The sequence below is a fragment of the Podarcis erhardii genome, assembly GCF_964252035.2.
Source record: "Podarcis erhardii genome assembly, chromosome: 2".
In the NCBI taxonomy this organism is placed as follows: Eukaryota; Metazoa; Chordata; class Lepidosauria; order Squamata; family Lacertidae; genus Podarcis; species Podarcis erhardii.
This window is the reverse complement of record NC_138498.1, coordinates 100,689,430-100,711,785: the sequence shown is the minus strand read 5'-3', so window position 1 is coordinate 100,711,785 and position 22,356 is coordinate 100,689,430. Positions and strand designations below refer to the sequence as shown.

The following is a 22,356-nucleotide window of genomic DNA, read 5'->3' as shown; positions in this document are numbered from 1 at the left end:
GCAGACAGATGAAATCTGGAACTAGTGTCTGAATGGAAGGGATGGTTATGCCTAATCGCAGAAAAGCAAAGTGTCTTGGGCCCACGCTGGCTGTGTACAGTCGGTGTTGCTCTGCCTGTATCCCGTAAACATGCAATTTGAGACACTGACCTGAGCAACTTGAGAGTCAGAGTCTTCATGTTTAAAGTGCTCAACTATGACGCAAGCAGGCCCCTCCCTTTAAAAGCCCCCTTGGTTTCAACAGGAGAGGTTGAAGCACAAGCTTCACAGGGCTTAACCCTGCACATGAGCCAAAGTCAGTCAATTTGAAGGTTGCAATCCAAAGCTCGGTTTTCCTGGGAAGAAGCCCCAAGGAACTAGCAGTACTTATTTCTGAGTAAACATGCATAGGATTCCAGTGCAAATCCTGCTTATTTCAAAGGGAAATGGGCATGTAAAGCGACCGTGACTTTTTAAATGCTTCATTTCGGCCGTTACTCATCGCTCCAGTTGCAAGAGACGTGGGCTTCAAAGTATACAGGGCAATAACTGGTGAAATCTTAGGAACCCAGGAGAGGGAAGGAACCAGTGTGGTGAGCCACTGTGGTGTAGTGGTTAAGCATTTCGGGCTAGAACCTGGGAGACCAGAATTCTAATCCCCACTCAGCTATGAAGCTCTCTGGGTGACCTTGGGCCAGTCCCTCACTCTCAGCCCAACTTACCTCACAAGGTTGTTGTGAGGAAGAAATGGGGGAGAAGAAGAACCATGAAAGCCACTTGGAACTCCTTGGATGAAAGCTGGAATATGCATGTAATTAAATAAATAAACAAACCAGAGTTTTCCCTTACAGCCAAGCGTGTCCACCACATATTTTGCACTATAGGTCCCGTCGCCCCCTGAATACGCTGGCTGGTGATTAGGGGAGTTATGAGTCTAGAACATCTGGAGGACACTAGGTTGGGGGGGGCAGCTTGCTCCAATTGGCAGCAGCACTCTGGGATCTCAGGGAGAAGAAATGACCTGGGACCTTCTGGATGCAAGACACATGCCCTTGTACATGTGCTGCAGCCCATTGTCTAAAACAAACTACAGACGTACCTTGGAAGTTGAACAGTATCTGTTCTGGAAGTCCGTTCAACTTCCAAAACATTCGGAAACCAAAGTGCGGCTTCTGATTGGCTGCAGGAAGCTGCTGCAGCCAATCAGAAGCCGTGGAACGTCCCCATCAGATGTTTGGCTTCCAAAAAAAGTTTGGGAACCAGAACACTCACTTCCGGGTTTTGATCGTTCGAGAGCCGAAAAGTAGCAAGGTGTTCGACAGCCGAGGTACAACTGTAATATGTTTGAAATTATTCACTATTGGAATCTATATGTCTCAATCAGGAATTATTTTTGTACAGACCTCCACATTCACAAGCAAATGTTCGTGCAAAGCTGTATCTCTTTGTCTTTAGGTAAAAGGCTGAAATAAGCTGCATAAACTTCTGGAAATGATTTGAAGACATTTGCATCCAAACAAAGGCAAATTAGGATTATGTAAGGGGTGTGTGTGGAATGACTGGATGAATATGCAACTCTTTTCTAAAGGTGTGTGTGTGCAGAATTAGTTAAGAAAGAAGCTTCACAACTTGTCATTCCATTGCTACGCTACCAGACAGAAAAGAACATCCGTCTCAGTGGCACAAGATTTAAATTCTGTCAGTGAGTGGAGTGAAAGCTGATCTGGGTCACATAGCATGCTCTGTTCTTGGTTTAAAAACCCCTTGTTTGTGTGTCGAATTAGTCAATTAATTACCATAATAACAGTTGCTTGTCTGGCAGACTGAAAATTGCCTAAATTTCCTGGCCTTCACCCTCTGACCAGCAATTAAGGAGAGCAGCGGTGGGGGAATCAAGAGGAAATATTTTGACTTTCTGCCTCAGAACGTGTTAGAGCTTCTAATTCTAACAAGGAAATGCATATTTGGTTCTCATTTATTTACCCTTTAGGTTTTCAGATCCGCATAGCTTAAAAGTTGTTTGTTTGGATTTATGGCTCATGATATCCTAAAAGCTCTAGGGAGATAAGTCTGAAGAAAGAGAGAGTCTCTTTCCCCCTAATCTCTTTAAGACAAGCCTGTCCAGATGCTTAGAAAGTTGAGGCAATTTAAATCTGCTTTAGTATTTTAACTATCATACGGTTGAAAGTGCGGTTGTGATTTTTTCCCCTTGATTTTATTTTTTTATCTTTATGTAAACCGCTTTGAGGGTTTTTTAAACAATCAAGCGGTGTGTAAATTTTATGAAATAAACAAACAAAGAAACCAAATAATTCCCTCAGAAGCTTGGTGCTTAAAAAGTGCTGCATTAATTTAATGAAATAAACAAATAAATAGATCCTTCAGAAACTTAGCAGTCAAAAATCCTGCTTGGGATATCAAAATGGGCTTGTGCTAATGCAAACCAATTCTTCTACGTCAAGGAAACTGCCCCCAAAACCGCCACAGGTTTGAAAACCCTGGGAATAGTGCACAGTGTCCCGAACCATGTAACCAATTTTCAGTAACTGCTCAAATAATGTTTTAAAGACATTGTTGCTTCAATCCAGCTCTCCCTTGCAGGTGTATGCATTATACATTCTGCTCATGAAACATAATTAAACTATGGAATTCAATCCGACAAGAGTCAGTAATGGCCAGCGACTCAGATGGCTTTTAAATAAAGAGGATTAAACAATTTTACTGAGGAGGCAGTTATCGATGGCTATGTTCTACCTCCTCTGCCAGAGGTAGTAGGACAATTAATACAGGTTACTAGGAATCACAAATAGGAAGAGATTGATGTTGCACTAAGGCTCGCTTGCGGGCTTTCCACAAGCATGTGCCTGGCCCCTGCGAGACCAGTGTGGCTAACTAGATGGCCCAGCGGTCTGATGCAGCTCCTCTGGCCATACAGACGTCCTTGTCTGTGAAAAGGAGCAACTGTGCACTAAGGGATGCGCACACCCACAAAATCAAAATACAGTGGTACCTCGGGTTAAGTACTTAATTCGTTCCGGAGGTCCATACTTAACCTGAAACTGTTCTTAACCTGAAGCAGAACTTTAGCTAATGGGGCCTCCTGCTGCTGCCGTGCCGCTGGAGCACAATTTCTGTTCTCATCCTGAAGCAAAGTTCTTAACCTGAAGCAATATTTCTGGGTTAGCAGAGTCTGTAACCTGAAGCGTATGTAACCCGAGGTACCCCTGTATATGGGAACCTTGTTTGTGGAGGAGCTCCATGTGAGCACTACAGCACGTATGGCGCTTCTGACTGGGTCAAACGGCTGCATTGTTGGAGGCTACAGAAGTGGAGAGGATTTTAGTTGCGTCTGACAAACAGGAGACTGGTGGTGCAGAGCACCGGGAGTCGGTCTGCAGTTTTGTCAGAACTTGGCAATCTCCCATATATCCTAGAGCTTGGGCCACGAAAACAAACGGTTTCAAGACCTCGGTTGTTATTTTACATTGTTCCAACAAGACGTTTTGCTGTAAAGTGCGTTGGGTAAGTGGCTTTGGCATCTGGTCTCCAATGTCCCTCCAAAAAAAAACCAAACACACGTTCGCAAGCAAGCAAAGGTGACCACTAGCTGTCTGGTTGGAAGCTGTCTTCTCTAGCCCCTTTGATCGTGCTCTTCTGTGCGGTAAAGAAGGGGAGGTGGGAGTGCCACTCAGTATAAAATATTTACAGCCCAGTTGCCAGGCTAATGTCATGCTGAAATGGATCCTGCTCAAAAATAGCACAGTTCTCTTGAGGATTCGCTGAAAGGCACTTAGATTTATTTATTTATTTTTACTCTCTCTCTTTTTTTGTAAAAAGAGAAATGTTTGGGAAAGAAGCTTTACTCAATTTGCTACTCATTTCTTTTAAAAATTGATAGCAGAAAATCAAATCTCTCTCTCTCTCTCTATATATATATATGAACAAGCATGTTTTTTTTCTCATCTATGAAACAGAACACTGTGCTGCCTTACGCTAGAACCCCATATTACCGCCATATAGGGGTACTATGGCAAAGACAATTACCTCCACATTCAGGTGACACCAACCCACACCCTGGTCCTGTAATGTTCAGGATGGCTTCCTATGCTGCACATCAATGGCTGTCAAAACTTGGCTTGCGCCCCTCCAGAAGCTGTTGGGACTTCCAACTCCCATCTGCCCCACCCGGAAAGGCCAGTGGTCTGGAATGATGGGAGCTGTAGCCCATCAACATCTGCAGGGATGCAGGTTCCCCATCCCTGCATAAGTGATCCTAAAGGTGACAGGGGAGAGACAGCAAGAGCTCAACATGCGGGTGCTGAATTTAAGTGGCCTCCCTGGGTCATGCGCAATGTGTCTATGGTGGTTTGGCAGCACCTCTCCAAAGTTTCAGGTGGGGGGTTTTTAAGCAGAGGTTTGGATGGCCATCTGTCATAGATGCTCCAGTTGAGATTCCTGCATTGCAGGGAGCTGTACTAGATAACCGTCAGGGTCCCTTCCGACTCTACAATCCTACAATTCTATGACATTCCCAGACCTACTTGGGGCTGTCAGGGATTGAACCTGAAACTTTCTGCATGCAAGGCAATTGCTCTACCACTGAGCTACAGTGGTACCTCAGGTTACATACGCTTCAGGTTACAGACGCTTCAGGTTACAGACTCTGCTAACCCAGAAATAGTACCTCAGGTTAAGAACTTTGCTTCAGGATGAGAACAGAAATTGCATAGCAGCGGCACAGCGGCAGCAGGAGGCCCTATTAGCTAAAGTGGTACCTCAGGTTAAGTACAGTTTCAGGTTAAGAACAGACCTCCAGAACGAATTAAGTTCTTAACCCAAGGTACCACTGTACAGCCCTTCCTTACATAAACCTAATGCCTTTTCCACAGCCTTCCACCTGAATATAAGCTACAGTAAGAGAAATGGACCACGATCTGGTAAGGGAATAAACTTTTACAAGCAAGCTTAACATTTCTCTTTTCTTTCCTGGCTTCCACTACCACAAACTGGTGCCAAGGCAATCTTTCCACCATGCCACTAAACCCAAAATCTCCACCTTGTCTCGCAGACAAGCAAACAGAAGGTGGGAGGAGAACGAGTTAATAATTCTGTAGTACAGTACACTACACCTTTGTTTCCCCGAGAGATTCGGGGGGGGGGGGGAGGTTAGCATCAGATGTCACAGCTGAGCCCATTCCGCCTTGCCAGATGAAAGTGCATCCACACAGCCAGGTGTGGTTACCTGAACTACTCTGGCTAATTCCAACTTATGAAATGCACAGGCAGAGTGGGGTAGAGACAAAAGGAGGCAGACAAAACATCAATGATTTCCAATAAATGTATTGCGGTTTAATTGAGATGTTGTGTTCCGCTAATTGACTGCTTAATTAAAAAAGAAAAAGCATACAGGTACAGTATGAAAGAAAAACAATGGCTCAGATTTAATCTGCTGATGCAAGCTAGCAATACAATGAAAGCATGTCACGGGAAAGTATACATTTTGCTGCTGCCATCCCAGCCAGAATCGAAGTGAAGGCGGCGCGGGGGTGGGGTGGGGGGAGAAGCCAAGATTAAAGTCCTTTCTGAAGGAAATACTTACACTTCCCGTAGGTTTGGCAGGTTAAAGAAATCAGAAGGATCAATCTCCGCCAACTTGTTGTGGCTCAGGTTTCTGTTAAAAATAAAGAGACAGTCGAATCAGCATACCTGGCAGTCACTTCACTCAGCAAAAATATGGCAATTTTAATTATTAAGGGCTTGCACAGCAAGATTAGTTAGCAGTGTTTTATATACGGGGATTTACCTGTGAGTGAACACAGGAGGAAAATGCACTCTGCTCACCAGATTGGTCCTTCTACATAACAGGTGGAGAAGCAGGCTCCGTTATTTGAAAGTGGTTCAATACCCAGCCACCTAAAGCTAAGCCTAACATTTTAACAAGTCTTTATGCTTCTCTCCGAAAAGGTGCTCAAGTCTCTCACCGAAGGGAGCATGATCATGCAGCTGTGAAGCTGCCAAGAGCATAATGACATATATGGCAACTTCCTATGTTCCTAAGAGTCCTGCCTAGATCAGATAAAATTGTCCTTCTAGTCCAACAACTTACTACCAAAGGTGGACATCCTAAAGCTTTTAGGAGGCTCAAGCAGGTCTTTGCCTCCCAAACTGGTACCTGGTATTGAAAGACTGACTTCCTCTGAATGAAATTCCATTTAGCTACCATGGCAGATAGCCCTTGATAGACGTATTTGTGGACTGTTTACCTATTGCCCAGTATGACAATGGGGTCAACCCAGAGCAAGACCTTCGGGAAAGATCTTAAAATTCAGCCTTTGGTGAAGGACTTTGTCAAAAGCTTTCAACAAGTCCACAAATACGTCTACCAGATCACCCCTTCTATGGAGAAGAACTCCAAAAGGTTGGAGAGGCAGGGATTCCCTTTGCAAAAGCCATGTGGATTCTTTCCCAGAATGATGTTTCTTCTATGTACTTCAAAATTCTTGTTTTAATAATGCTTTCCATCATTGACCCAGGACAGACATCAGACAAAACAGGCTCGCAGTTTCCAGGCTCTCTGCAAATACCTTTTTTTAAAAAATGGTGTTACATTGGCAACTTTCCAGTGCTCCCATCAAGGACACCAATTTTTGTGATGGCCGCATATTTTTGTTAGAACATCAGCTATTTCCCATCTGCATTCCTTAAGAATTGTTGACCTGGTGATAAGCCCATTTAACTTCAGGTCATCATCTCCAGTGGGGAGGGGGGAGTTGGCCAGACATCCATCAAACTTCTACCACAATGAAGACCAAAGACAAAGGTATAAACTACATGATTTCACTGTCAGAGCATAGCATGCAGGAAATACTGAAAGACTGTCACCATCTACCTTAAAGACAGCAGGCATACAGGAAAAGATTCTCATTAGTATGCTGGAACCAACCAGAATTTTGCTTGCTCTATCTATCTATCTATCTATCTATCTATCTATCTATCATCTATCTATATTAAAAGCTGCACAATCATGACATGACTGAGACAAAGATTGAGCCACTCTTAATTTCAACACTATAATGAATTTCAACTGTAACGGGCTTGGGCACAGGTGAAGGGTTCTAATGTTAGCTCTAAAAAACCACCGTGTATGCAGGTCTGTCTATGAACCAATGCAATCCTATGTCTGTAATTACTTAGACGTGAATCCTCCTGTGTCCAGGGCTGCTTACTCAAAGATAAGTGTTTAATACAAGCATTTGACTCAAAGGATAGCCAACGTGGTTTCCTTCCAGATGATCTTGGACTCCATCTCCCATCTCCCAGCCAGCATGGCAAATAGTGAAAGATGATGGGAGTTGTAGTCCAACAGCATCTGGAAGCCACCACACGAACTACTCCTGCAACTTCCTGTGCCACCTACTAGAATTTGTACCCAAGGTTAATTCCCCCACCACCACCACCTCAACTAACTTGGTCAGCCATAACAAAAGCTAGAGGTTAGATTTCCAAAGGAAAGGCTTTTAATTCCACCAGGGAAAGAGTGGTGGCTATCCCCTGGCAACCTCTCGTGTGTGTACTTTCAAGTCAGTCCCTTTTCTCCACCTTCTACATCCTTTTCGTCTGGCCAGTGACAGCATAACTTCAGATTTTCTGTTAAGTGTGACATTCTGAGCCAGTCTTATTCACCCTGGTATGAAACAATAAATCCTTGTAGACTAGGGCAGCAGGAAAAAAAGAGAGCAGCAAGGATGATTGAAAGCAAGGTTAAGGGATAAGCAACTAGCTTCAGAATTAGGTATCTTCAGAACTGATAAACGCAAGTTATTTTGCAAAATGTTGATCCACCAGAAATGTTAAGTAGACTGCAGCACAATCTTGCATTATGCCTTCTGGTTACAACTCCCAACTTCACCCTGCATTTCTGCCTTATCAAGTGCAGGAAACCAACGTGCATATCTAGCGTTATTTAAAAAATATATAACATCCCAGGTGCCAAACAGTGGGTGCTGCTGTTGTTGTTTTAAATCACATTGCAATGGAAATCCATTACACCAGCATTAATGCCAGAAGCTGGCACAAAGCAGGGGATTTGCGCATGTCATTTCCCCCCCCATCCCATCCATACTTCATGTAAAGGACTGGGTTTCCTCTCCAGGCTGGAAGCAGGCAGCACTATTATGGCCCGCTGGATCAGGCCCAAGGCCCCTCTAGTCCAGCATTCTGTTCTCACAGTGGCATATGGAAAGACTACCAGAAGGACTGGAGCGCAACAGCACTTTCCCCAGCAACTGGTTTACAAAGCCATAGTGCCTCTGACAGTTGGAGGTAGAACACAGACACCATGGCTAGCAGAATTCAGAGAAATTTCTATATGTAACAAAAGACACCCGATTACTCCAAGGTGCTTTGAAACCTAAATCAATACATCCCAAGAAATGAGAGTGAACAAAAAACGCAATTTATCCAGATTACGATGACAAAGAATGCCTTCCTCAAATGCATATGCACACACCACAAAGTCAAGTCTGAGCTCGTCAGTGAGACAAAGAGGGAAATGGGCAGGTAAGGGAGCATATCAGCCCTGGAGTCAATAATTCTCCCCAAAAGAATGCACAACATGAGAAAAGAGTGAGACACACTTGTGTAAGTAATAACAGATGTTCCGAGAGTTGCAATTTCATTCATATGTCTCAGATCTGAATGACCTCATTAAGCTCCAAGTTTCCAAAAGAAACAGAAATGTTTGTTTGTTCCCATAAAAAAAGGTGGAGGGGCTTCTTTATTCATTTGCCTACTTATATATTACTAAAATTAGATGTCCTGATCTCAGTTAGAATAACATAGGGGGAATAACAATCCTAAAGCAAAGCAGTAAAAAACATCAAATTAAGCCTCCCAGACCCAGGTTCTAGTCTGTAAAATGGGAATGAAATAGTGGCATGGCTGAAAAGGATTCTTGGAAGTAAAAGACTGTCATATCTTTCTGCAGAATTTCTACATAAAATTATGCCAATAACAAAAGAGCTAATTCTATATGCCCTGGATTCCTATGAGTAATTACAGTATGAGATGAATTTATCTCTTTTATTTTTCATTTGGAGAAAACCAGGAAGTCAATACAGCATGTAGACACACACAGATCTCATATCTTGTATTTCTTGTACAAAATGCATGGATCCATAAAGTCATAGTTCTATTGGATTTATTTTTTGACTCAACAAGTTGAAGGTTTCATCAGATTAGCTCACAGACATGTACCCGTCATTGCTAATTCAGCACACTTTATCCAAAACTTTTTGGCACCTTTTGCTAACAGAAGAGAGACAGCAAAGGGGGAGGGGAGAAAGTCTAGGAATGTCTGCTAATGCCAAACGCAGCTTTCATTAAACACTTTGTCAGCCTTTGTCCTAACACAACTTTTCACCGTTTCACACACAAAAGGAACCAAAGGGCCCTTGAACAATCAAAATCTCGCAATAGAAATTCCTCCGGCTAATCTGTCGAAAGATAGCTGCCTAGTCTGCAGCTTTACTGAATAGGCACCCCACCCAACCCCCAAAAACAATCTCTTGCAGATTCTTTAAGCATAGCAAAACAGAGCACTGTGCACACATGGCTGGATCTGAATGGAACAAGGGAGGGGAAGTCACTGAGTTGCTTATGAAGGGACAAGTGCATAGTGGAAAGCCAACAAGAACCCCTTCTTGGAAAAGCTTTTTCGAAACAGACTGTGGCTGAACGTCAAGCCTATTAAACCCGTTCACAGATTCTGACAGGCCAGGTATAAATTCCCTTTCCCACTCCCTACTGCAGGGTAAAATTGGAAAAGGGGAAGCTGTAGGGAAAGCAAGCATGCCTTTTGTCAAAAAAATAAAATAAAAAATGTGTAGCATACAGTAGTCGAACAAGCTACCCTCAAAAAGTTTCCTAAAAAGATTCTATGTGCAGCATTTAAGACAGATCGGCTCATGGGGAGAAGTTACCTAATTTGGCCAAATCTGAATTGTTGGAAATTGCAGGGTAACAAGAAAAGAATTGGTGCTCAATACATTTTAGACCCTAAAATTGGTTCGAAGTTACATCACGTAATCAGGTACATGAAATAGCCAGGCTGGTGAAAGTTCGCCTTAGAAAATAAACTTGCTGCTTTTCTTCTTCTCCCAATATCCTGCAATGCACTTTCCTGCGGTTTCCTGCATTTATACTAGCCAGCTCAGTGCTTAAACGCTAATCCCACAATAAACAGATGCACACTGATTACAAGGGGGGAAAGGACTCAGTGCAAAACTGTGAGTCTCCTTTTTTGTATTAAACATGTAACTATGGATCCAAGCATAAAAGAGGGCATAGTGAGATGGCATTGGCTGCCCCACCCCTTGGTAGCTGCACATTGAGCACGAAAGAAAGAATAAAAAACTGATCGGCATCTGATCCAACCCAGAATAGGTCCTGTCATTCTTAAACTGGTTTAGGAACTTTGGGACTGGAGAACAATAAAGTCTATGGATAAAATGACTTCCTCCAGTCTAGTCCAGTGGAATGAATCCACAACCAGAGCTTCTGAAAGCCTGTGCTGAAGTAGAGTTAATGCTTCACTTTTTACTAACAAAATATCCCTGAATATGTGGATGGCAAGCAAGAAAGAAGTTTCAATTCCATCCATTGTCCTGTTTCATATAGTCCTTTTCCAGTATCCTAAAGGATCTCTATTCCCCCCACCTTGACCTTTTCCATATCTGATTCATTTTCTCTTCCACTTATCAGAGGATTAAAAAAGTGAGTGTTTGGGACTGTATTCTTCAAACAGCACATAGTTCAGCTATGGAACTTACTGCCACAAGACGGGAACCAAAGATGGTCACCAAAACGTAGATTAGATTTAGGACAGATCCACACCTTACATTTAAAGCACATTCCAATGTAGCTTGCCCCACTGCCCCCAAGCTACAATTCCTAGGATGCCTTAAGAAACTAGTTCCCTGGCTTCTTTGGGGGAATTTAAACGTATTTAAATGTATTTTAAACGTGTTTTGAGTGTACTTTAAGTGTATGGTGCCGATCAGCCAAAATTCCTGGAGGATAAGGCCTCAATGACTACTTGTCACAATAGCTAAAAGGCTGCTGGACTAAATTGACCTTAGGTCTGATCTGGCAGGACTTGGATAGAGGAAGCTGTCTTATACACAGTTAGACCATTGGTCCATCTAGCTCCATGGATCCATCTTGTCAACACTGACTGACAACAGGTCTTCAGGATTTCAGAAGGGGGTCTCTTTCCAGCCCTACCTACTTGGAGATGATAGGGAGGCGGGTGATGCTGTGGTCTAAACCACTAAGCCTCTTGGACTTGCTGATCAGAAGGTTGGTGGTTCGAATCCTCACGAGGGGGCGAGCTCCCATTGCTCTGTCCCAGCTCCTGCCAACCTAGCAGTTTGAAATCACGCCAGTGCAAGTAGATAGATAGGTACCACTGTGGCGGGAATGTAAATGTCTATCTGTGTGCTCTGGTTTCCATTGTGCCAGAAGCAGTTTAGTCCTGCTGGCCACATGACCCAGGAAGCTGTCTGTAGGCAAATGCCGGCTCCCTCGGCCTGAAAGCGAGATGCGCGCCGCAACCCCATAGTTGCCTTTGACTGGACTTAACTGTCCAGGGGTCCTTTACCTTTTACCTTTACCTGCTAGGGATTGAACCTGGGACCTTCTGCATACCACAAGCACGTACTCTTCCAATGAGCACAGCTTACTCACTCGGTTGCTACCTTGATGATCTGTCACTAGGGCTCAGACACTCTATCTGTCAGGGTTCATGAACATTGTATGTGTTTGTGTATAGGTAGGCAGAATTTTGTATAGGAGCAAGTAAGGAACAAGTGAAACCCACTGAAGTACAGGTGCATCTTTAGAGCAAAATGCCTTACGATTCTGCACTCCAAGGGGACAAAGCAAGACCAAAGAGAGAGGCTTACAAGCAAACCTAAGAAAAAGTAGGCATGGGATTATACTACCAGAGACCTTCCATCTCCTGTTTTGCTCACAATATAACAGCCCTAAACATAGGCTGCCATTAACTGCGAGCTACAAAAGACATCTCATCAGGACGCCACGCTCCTCTGCTTCAGAAACCAGAGCAGAGTCAAAGACTCCATTGTGCAGCAAACAGAGGCATACATTTGCCCGTTCTTAATTGCAGCAAATAAAGTGAAAAATTGCTAGTTCTGTTAATCTGCATTGCCTAAAGAAAATGATTTCTATTCACCCAGTGATGACTGGCAAACAGGATGAGGAACTTGGGAGGGGGCGGGGTTGGGGTTATCAGCAAAGCTAATAAAGGAAAGCCCATTCAGAAACCTCCCTGCTGCATGCCCATTCAGTTTGCAAAGTACACAGCAACCTGAATCGGTTGCAGCTCTGCTCCAAAAGGTAAAGAACAATGCTGATAATATCTGTCAGAAAGCTGCTTTCCACCATGAACCTCTACATAAAAAGAAATTTGCCGGATTACCCGCTATTGCATCATAAATAGTGACACAGTTCAGGAGGGAAAATAGGGAGGGGAGAGGAGCTGGACCAATTGGGTTTTAATTGGGGGTAGTTAGCATTGCAGCTTCTGCACAAAGTCAGCAGACAGGATGTCTGATCCGTATGTTAAAAACAAACCAAGATATCCAAACCAACAACCAACCCCACAAGAGCAAAATGAAGCCACCTACTTTGCAAATAAATTTATTGCACAAAGCATAGTTTAATCGTTACAACACTGGCAAGTCGGAATAAAGCTATTGTCTTGAGTTAGAACTGTGGCCCCAGCCAAACTTTTCTCCAATCACTGAGTATGGACTTCTGTGAAAGTGAAACCACAAAGCAATCAATCATTATTACCCTTTTCGAGAGCAGGCACTGTACTTACTAGGAGTGTTTATTCATCTTTCTGGGAGCGACTCTCTCTCTCTCTCTCTCTCTCTCTCTCTCTCTCCCCCCCCCCCCCCTTTCCTTTCTGGTCTTAGTTAGCTATTAATACAGAAAGGTCTCGCTTGAGCCTCCCTCCCCTCCGCAGGAAAAAAAAAAGAGTGGAATGAAAAAAACTCACAAAATAAGATCGATTAAAATTCACAACACCTATGGGGAGGGGTTGTATTTGTAAACAAGATTCGTGAAAACAGCTCGCTGAAGTTTTACAACTATAAATATGCTTTCTTGTTGCGTTCTCAGCTTGACTGGCAGCTGTGATAATCTTCAGAGGCCCTTCGCTCTAGCTGTTCTCATCTCTGCAGGCAAGGCAACTAGTGACAAAGTTGCTTCAGTGGTGGCTATGGAACTATGGAACTCCCTCCCACTGAGGTTCTTCCGATTACCAACAGCATCAGACGAAGGCTGCTAAGCCCGCCATGACTTTTTGCAGAGGATTTATGATGGGCTGTAGTTTTTAGGAGCTTAGTTTGTGTTAGCATTACTGTTCGCAACTGGTACCACTTTGATTTGTTTTTCCAATACAGATTGCATCCGTTTAAGGTGGGAGTCCCTGAAATTAGTAACACCTGCACCTTTAATATGGTTCTTTTTTATTCTAACTGAAAACACCTTATAATTCACCCTTCACTGAGGCATCCAGGTAAGAGCTTATGTACACTTTGCTAGAGAAATGGCTGACCTTTTTGGCTCCAAGGACTGCATTGCCTTGAATCAAAACCTCTGGGAGCCGCATGCCAAAGCTTCTGCCAAGGACAGGATATCAGATAAAGTCCCATATATTACCAAGGAAGTGACTGACTTTTTTTATATAAAAAAATGTTATGCACTTAAGAGCTCAGCTGATTGCCAGCATTAACTAAACTGGAAATGCAGCACTTTTTGTTGCTTTTCCTCCTTATTATTTGTGGTCTATTATTTCAACCTGAACAGATCTTATGGCCGTAATAAAAGACAGGCTGACTGTGATGGACTTGCTCTTTGTCGCTGCGTTCTCATGGCTTCATCCTTTTGCTTTGACTTCTCTCAGCTTGTTAGCCTGTCACTTTGCGGCAGAAACGCTTTAAATCAATAACTACTGCTTGATGACTTGACTTTGTTTGTTTATGTGTGCCAATGCAGGCAATTTCTCATTTGGAGCGTGTCACTCTTTCTATTTATTTAAGACTTCCTACCCCAATTTCTTTAGCCAAAGAAGGCACCCAGAGCAGCTTACGAAGATTAGCAGGAAGACAGTCTCCGCCTACACTCTAAAAGACACAAACACGGAGGAAAAAAAGGAAAAAGAGGAAGGGGGGAAAGCAAGCTCAGGGATCAGTTCTTAAAGCAGCAGTTCTTATAATGACCGGCTAGGGTAGAAACAGATCAGATACTGTAAATGGAAGGGCAGCCACTAAGCAACAGGTTCAGAGATGGCCAAAGGCAGCTGGTCTCTCAACCAAGGAAACAGAATAGGCCTGATTTTCATCTCTCCCTCTATTCTGCAACCTAATCCAGGCTTTGTTGTGGTGTATGATGTTGAAATTTAAAAGGTTTTATTAGGACATCTGCGGGCCTGCAGCAATGTTGTCCAATGCTTCACGGTGAGCCATAAACCACAGCTTACCACCAGGCATAGGCAAACTCGGCCCTCCAGATGTTTTGGGACTACAACTCCCATCATCCCTAGCTAACAGGACCAGTGGTCAGGGATGATGGGAGTTGTAGTCCCAAAACATCTGGGGGCCCGAGTTTGCCTATGCCTGGCTTACCACGGACAAGGCACTGTGCTGCTTGCATGCTGCCAAATCACTCTCTATTCCCTCTTACCTCTCTGGAGTCAGAAGCAATAACCACAAGCCTGGCCTTGCTGTGGGACGTGAACCAGCACTGGCAGTTTGTTTTCCCCAAAGACAAACCATGAGCAGTAAATTGAGGACAAACCATGGCATACGGGTTGTGGCTTGTTTTGTCAGAATCAAACCATGAGGTTCACAAAGCATGGTAAGCCCAGGATCTTGGATTTGTTGCTCTTGCTTTCAAAGGCATGGACATAGCGGTCGTTGAGTATTGAGGAGAAATCAGACGAAAAGTACCAGCAGCAGATATGACAAGATTTAAAACCCTACTTTGCTCCTTCTCATGGTGCTCCACACCATGAAGGCCTCTGTCCCTGAAACCTTACCATCTGAGTATTTCGACCCCACTTGAGAACGCCAAGAGAAGTTCCAAGGGTGGCCAATAACAGATAAAGCCAATAATTAAAAACATAAACTAAATAAACTAAATGTTAACAACTAATGCAGACCAATGCAGAAGAAGTAACTTTAAACATCACAGGCAGGGTGCATAATGCCTGTATCAGTGAAAGCTAGCTTAAGTTAACACCAAAGATAGCACTACGCTAGTGCATTCTTCAGTACCAATTCAGACAGTCCTGAACCCCAGTATAGTCTTGGGCCTCATTTGCACTATTCATTTAAAGCAGCATCATTCCCCTGTAAACTGTCATGGATTCCCACAAAGAATCCTGGGAAGTGTGGTTTGTTAAAGGCGCTGAGACTCCTACTCCCCTCACAGAACTTCGATTCCCAGAAGTTGCTGGGAAAGAGGATTAACCATTAGACCACTCTGGAACTGTAGCTCTATGAGAGGGGAGTAGGGGCCTCTTAAGCATGGGTAGGCAAACTAAGGCCCGGGGGCCAGATCCAGCCCAATCGCCTTCTAAATCCAGCCCGCAGATGGTCCAGGAATTAGCGCGTTTTTACATGAATAGAATGTGTGCTTTTATTTAAAATGCATCTGTGTTATTTGTGGGGCATAGGAATTCATTCATTTTTTTTTTTCCCAAAATATAGTCTGGCCCCCCCACAAGGTCTGAGGGACAGTGGACCGACCCCCTGCTGAAAAATTTTACTGAACCCTGCTCTTAAGAAATCTCAGCACCCTTAATAAACAGCACTACCCAGAGTTCTTCTTTGGTGGGAAGCCATGACGGTTTAAAGGGGTATGGTACCGCTTTAAATGTATAGTGCAGATGGGGCCCTGGTCTGTAAACTCTCTCCTTCCCACCCACATCCAGGCATGCCACAAACCATTAGTCCCTGTTGCATTTGTGGTACAGATTGGCTACTCGTGATTTATGCTGAAAACCACATACCATAACAAACGGCACATGGGAAGGTACAAGGTTTTAATCCCAGTCTTAAAAAAGAAGACATCATGACACAGTCTTGTTTTTCTTCTGGTTTTTCCCCCCATTCCCTCGCCTTAAAAGCATGCGCGCGCGCTCTCTCTCTCTCTCTTTTTGCAATTATGAACAGGGCTTTGATGACCAAACATGTTTGTTGTGATTTTCTCTGATTAAGAAAAGAAACCCTAATATTGGCAGTCTTAAATGGAGGTGTACAGCTTCTACAACCGTATACCTTGTCTCCTTTTCAGAAATCGATGCCCAATAATGTAGTCACATTTGTGGTGGGTTTTTATTACTAATAAAGCACCAGGCAATTTAAAGAATCCTGAAAATTGGCAATTGTAAGGAACATTACTAATTTTCATCCCCCCAATGGTCCCCCAGAAAGCCTTGAATTAAAAACACACACGCTAGAAGTAGAAAGCTCCATGAAGAGATAGAGTTACACTAGAAAAAGAATTTTCTCAATATGTATACTAATACATTTTGAGCTTTCTGTTCTTTACCTTCCAAAGGTACAACCAATGTGACTTTTTCCCCAGTTGCTGTTTTTCCAGAGGGGATTAATATATTTCCATTTACTCATTTATCCTTAGGGGGCTTTTCGTCATATATCTGATGTTTATGAGCCTCTCTGAAATATAATGAACAACGTCTGCATTAATCAACTTCATTCTTTGCATTATGGGAGTTAGGTAACAGATTAAGTGCAACACTGTGATAGGTAGCTAGACAGACAGACAGACAGACAGACAGACAGACAGACAGACAGACACATATATCAATTTATGTTGGCACAACAAGTACTATATGCCCTTTCCTGGACATGGATAGCTTTTCTGCCACAACTCATGCCTTAGTAACCTCATAACTGGACTATGGTAACACAATGTAGGTAGGACTTCCCTCGTGACTGGTCCAGAAGGCTGAGACCAGGTTGCTGACTGGAGAACCCGGGCACACAAACGTTACTCTCGAGCTGAGGGAACTACACTGGCTGCCAATTATCTACTAGGCCACGTTCAAGGTCTTGTTATTGACATACAGAGCCCTGAGCAACTTGAGACCAAGGGATCTGAAAGCCACCTCATATTCAGACCTGCTCAACCACTTATGGACGATTGGGGGGGGGTCTGTTGGTGGTTTTATGCCCTACCAACTATTGTAGGGCAGTGACCCAGAAGTAGGAGTTTTCCATGGTCCCCCTCCCAGTTGGAAACACCCTTTCCTCCCCAATTCATGAAACTTTTATCTGTTTTAGGTGCCATCTGAAAGCGTATATATTTTGCTGAACCCTAAAGTTGGTTTTCGGGACGCGGGTGGCGCTGTGGGTTAAACCACAGAGCCTAGGACTTGCCGATCAGAAGGTCGGCAGTTCGAATCCCCGCAACGGGATGAGCTCCTGTTGCTCGGTCCCTGCTCCTGCGAACCTAGCAGTTCGAAAACACGTCAAAGTGCAAGTAGATAAATAGGTACCGCTCCGGCGGGAAGGTAAACGGTGTTTCCGTGCGCGGCTCTTGTTCACCAGAAGGGCGTAGTCATGCTCATCACATGACCCGGAAGCTATACACCGGCTCCCTCGGCCAATAAAGCGAGATGAGCACCGCAACCCCAGAGTCGTTCACAACTGGACCTAATGGTCAGGGTCCCTTTACCTTTTAAAAGTTGGTTTTCAGTACCTCTGTTGCTGCGTTTTATTATTTTATATGCCGGTATAAAACCAGGATACCTGGTTATGTTATGTTTCATTATATATATATATCACATAGATACTTAACAGTTTATTTAAAAAATAAATATACACACTCAGAAGAACTGCAGCTAACATTCTGAATACCAGTTCCCCTGAACAAAATAATCACCCCACATACCCTTTGATCACTGTTGTTCAGACCAATCGTTTTGTGGAATTATCGCTTCCCACTCCTTTTTAAAAAGAGTAGCAATGCCACCGTACACAAAACCAGCATAAGTTAGCTGCATAAGCTACTGGAAAAAACCATGAGATGAGCTTGCACACTCATCTCTGTAGTCATATCTCATGTAACACAATGAAAAACTTGCCATCTTGAAAGGCAGGTTTTTCTGAATCACAATCTTTCCCTTTTATTACCAGCTATTTAACATTTCATTTTAGCCCAAACTAATTTGTAGAGAATTTTGTGCCTTTGCTTCCTTCAAAGTACTGTGTTTTTTTAAAAAAAAATCCTGGCAGCACATCAGCATAAGATAAATCAAGTTAAAACAGGATCCATTTAGCAGGATCAGAAGTTGAATACTGGCTTGGAAACCTAAAAAGGAATGCAAGGGCTTCCCCCCTCTTCCCCAGCCCTTTCTATATTGAGTCATCCATTTATTTTAAAAATGTCAAACCTGATATATAGCAATATAGATATACCTTGAGGGATCTCGACACCTGTGTGTGGGTGTATATATCACAAGCATAAATTAGTTAACAGATCGTTTGTCATTGCAGCTGTTCTCTGATATCTGATCAGGACTGGGAAGTTTAAAATAAGTATTAAAAAATCAGCAGGATGTTAGACCCCCAGATTTCATGGGAGATAGTCACAGCAGCACAAAATTTTAATACTGTGTGGGAAGATAATATAGGAATTCTAGTCTGGATCTGTTTTTAAGAGTCCCTTGGAACACACGTCTCATTTTCGACACAGGTGAGAGATACTTGTACTATGAGAAGTGAAGCTAGACATGAGAATTAGGGTGGGTGGGAAAGAAATGCACATGGTGGTTTCTCAACTAACCATGTAGGTTGTATCCAACGTGACTCATGCTTGGAGAAGACCCATTGAAATTAACAGACATGACTAGTATAATTTCAGTGGGCCTACTCTAAGCAGAACTTTGTTGGATACAACCTTAAGTCTCCAGAATGACAAAGGGTCCTCACATCAGTTCAAAACCACATGATGCAGCTATGCCTACAGTTCCTTTAGCACACCACGTTTTGAACATGGGAAGCGCTGCAGCTCAATGGTCAACCATCTGCTTTCCACACAGAAGGTCCCAGATTCCAACCCGGGCATCTCCAAGCAGGACTGGGAAAGACCCCTGCCTGAAACCCTGGTGTGCAGATAACATTGGGCTAGATGGACCTCTGCCTAAGTTCCCAAATGAACAGGATCTCAAATGGTCCAGATTGCAACGCAGACGGAACAGCTAGCTTATGGGGCTGCACAACCTTGTTCTCATGAAAGAAATCCGTGCTGCTCAAAAACTTGCCCACATTTTCAGGCAGCTGGGGAAACCACAATGGCAAATTTGAATCTTTATTTGAGATCAACTAGCAGCCAGTGCTATAACGATACGCTTTCCAAAGGCCTTTTTAAAAAAATTATTGGGCCTCCTTTTCAAGTTCCTTCATTCATATGAAGCCAATAGGGAGCCCTTTTGATCAAGCATGAGAACTGTCTTGTATGTCTCTCGAGCTGCAAAAGCTGATCTACGCATAACACAGAATGAGATGGAAGGACTCTGGAGGCAGATCTGTAAACTTACATTATTTCGCATTTCAACTAGAGTGACATATTTTTGAAAGCTCTGTCATCTCCAAGCATCCACAGGTTCACCTGCCAATAACCCCGCTGCACCTTGGTGAGCAGGACAACCAGCAACCATACAGACCCTTAACCTGCAGGTCTTATTATGTCCACTGCATTTTCCAAGCAGCTAAGAAGCAGTAGGTTTTCCTTTTAAGCAGTGGGAGACTTCTGCCTTTACTTACATTCTCCATATCCTCACAGGGGAAGGGTTTGGTGGCAATCATAAATAATGGGTTGTATGCAGAGCTATTTTTTTTCCTTAAAAAATGTTTAGGGGTACTCTCGTTTTGACTCAAGAAAATCACCATTTTATAGTTCAAATCAGGGAAAATAAATACAGTAAATGGACAAAAGTGCAAAGATTCACAAAATGTACAGGGGTATGCGTACCCCTGCGTTCGCCCAGAAAAAAAGCACTGGTTGTATGCATCCAATGAAGCTGTTCTTTTAGCACAAGGACATCTGCCTGTGCAACAGGACTTCCTCGCCTTGCAACTCCTCCCCCCAAATAAATCTGTTTTGGGGGGGGGTCCCCACTTCTGTCTGGATTTGGAGGGGGGAGAGAGAGAAGAGGAAGCCCTTTTGTGCAAGCAGAAGTCCTTGCACTAACAGGATGACCTCATCAGTTGCAATCCAATGTCTGGCTACCAACACAAGGAGGTTTCTTATGATGACATATATTGACATTTCATTTGCTACGTATGGCAAATCTATGAAAAATAAAACCTACGAGTTTTTAATTTGTTTCTAGCTTTTTTGCCTTCTCTTTAGGAGCTTTTGCCTTGCAAGGTCTCTGAAACTGATGTTTTTTTCCAGCAGTTTGTACAGAAACAAGTCCTTCGAAAGGACACTTAAGCTGAGATGCATTGGGCTAATTTAACAATAAACATTCATCCTTTCCAGCATGTTTCAGATATATTTAAATAAAACAGAGAAATGTATTACTAGCAACTTTAGACGTTTTAATTAAAAAACAAAAACAAAAAAACCTATCCAAGTATAGGGCTCATTTTAACAGTCCTCTGGAGAACTGTGCTATTGCGACACAGGGAACGCTTACTTAACGTCACAGTCTTTTCAAATTAATATCCAGAAGGAAAACACAAGCGCCTTGGCGACAAAAGTGATGTAACCAACTCATTAAGCAAATACGCACACAATGGTAACTTGGCACCCAAACATTACATGCAAAACAACTTCACATGTCAGGTGCCATAAACACCACAGCCTAGCAGGCGTTTAACAGCAATCTATGAGAGACGGGTGGTCCCATTTAGTAATACAGTGGTACCTCGGGTTAAGTACTTAATTCGTTCCGGAGGTCCGTACTTAACCTGAAACTGTTCTTAACCTGAAGCACCACTTTAGCTAATGGGGCCTCCTGCTGCCACCGTGCCGCCGGAGCACGATTTCTGTTCTCATCCTGAAGCAAAGTTCTTAACTTGAAGCACTATTTCTGAGTTAGTGGAGTATGTAACCTGAAGCGTATGTAACCCGAGGTACCACTGTACACCATTTTGTTGACATGATGTGGGAATCACAGCTTTACCACCTCCTTTGGAAAATGGACACTCTTAATGCCTTCCTGATTTCAGTACACACAACACAGCCTTCTGCCACATCCCTAGACTCTGAAAGATGACGTCTTCTCAACAAGAGTATAAGACAGCGCCATTCCAGCCACCCTCCTTCACCTCCCACCCAGTGTTAGAAACTCAGATATATAAGCTAGGCACCAAATGGCTCCTTTAACCTAGGTTATAGTCACCACAGGGGACGTGGGTGGCGCTGTGGTCTAAACCACTGAGCTTCTTGGGCTTGCCAATCAGAAGGTCGGCGGCTCAAATCCCCACGACAGGGTGAGCTCCCATTGCTCGGTCCCAGCTCCTGTCAAAGTGGGGACTTTGTGCTCCTCCCAAGAGCTTTTGCAGTGTTTGTTTTCTGCAGCACATGGTTTGGAAATGACCGATTTAATCAGTATATGCAATGTGTGGCAAATTAATTACAAGCTGGAAATGAAATGTCAATATAGGTCCCTATGATGCTCCTGCTATTGTGAACTGTTTTATCATATATGAACAGGAGCGTTGCTTCACTTTTTTAACTGTCTTCAAATTAAAAAGGTGGTTTCTCATGGCGATGCACGCTGACATTTCTTCCAGCTTGCTTTGTGTGGCAAATCTAAAGCGCATCTTGAACTGCACAGCAAGCAGGAAAAATTGGAACTGACCCTACCATTCAACTCTAGCTGACCAGGCTGCTAACCAAAAACTTTAAATGTGCACCAACTGCAAGCAAGCCCATTTACTCTACATTTGCAAGCCCATTTACTCGACAAGCCCTTGCAAGGGTATTTAAGCCTCACTCCCAGATGCCAACATTACAGCGGGGGGGGGGGGCAGGACTTTTGAAATCAAAACTAAGGGTGCATTTCAAGAAGGCAGCAAACCTCTGGGATGGTGCTGAGAACACTTCACAGTACAAGAGCATTTTGCAGTCGTTCTCCAGGCTTGCAGAAGGCAGCCCACAAGGTGGGAACAGCAGGTGCCATTGGTCCTGCTGAGAATGTTTATTAATATATACCCACCCCACCCTCACCAGAGCAACCAGCCCAGCACCAAGGGCTTGGAGCACACAGTTCCTGGCCATTTGGAATGAAAGATACAGGCCCATTTC

General features: G+C 43.5%; 1 protein-coding gene across 1 annotated transcript in view; it reads right to left on the bottom strand.

Moving 5' to 3' along the window:
- Window positions 1-22,356, bottom strand: part of LRIG1 (leucine rich repeats and immunoglobulin like domains 1) — a 123,287-nt gene that overhangs the window by 64,242 nt on the left and 36,689 nt on the right. Inside the window, exon 2 of the mRNA XM_081852401.1 lies at window positions 5,579-5,650. Coding sequence (XP_081708527.1) covers window positions 5,579-5,650 — 72 coding nt within the window. The remainder of the gene's footprint in view (window positions 1-5,578; window positions 5,651-22,356) is intronic.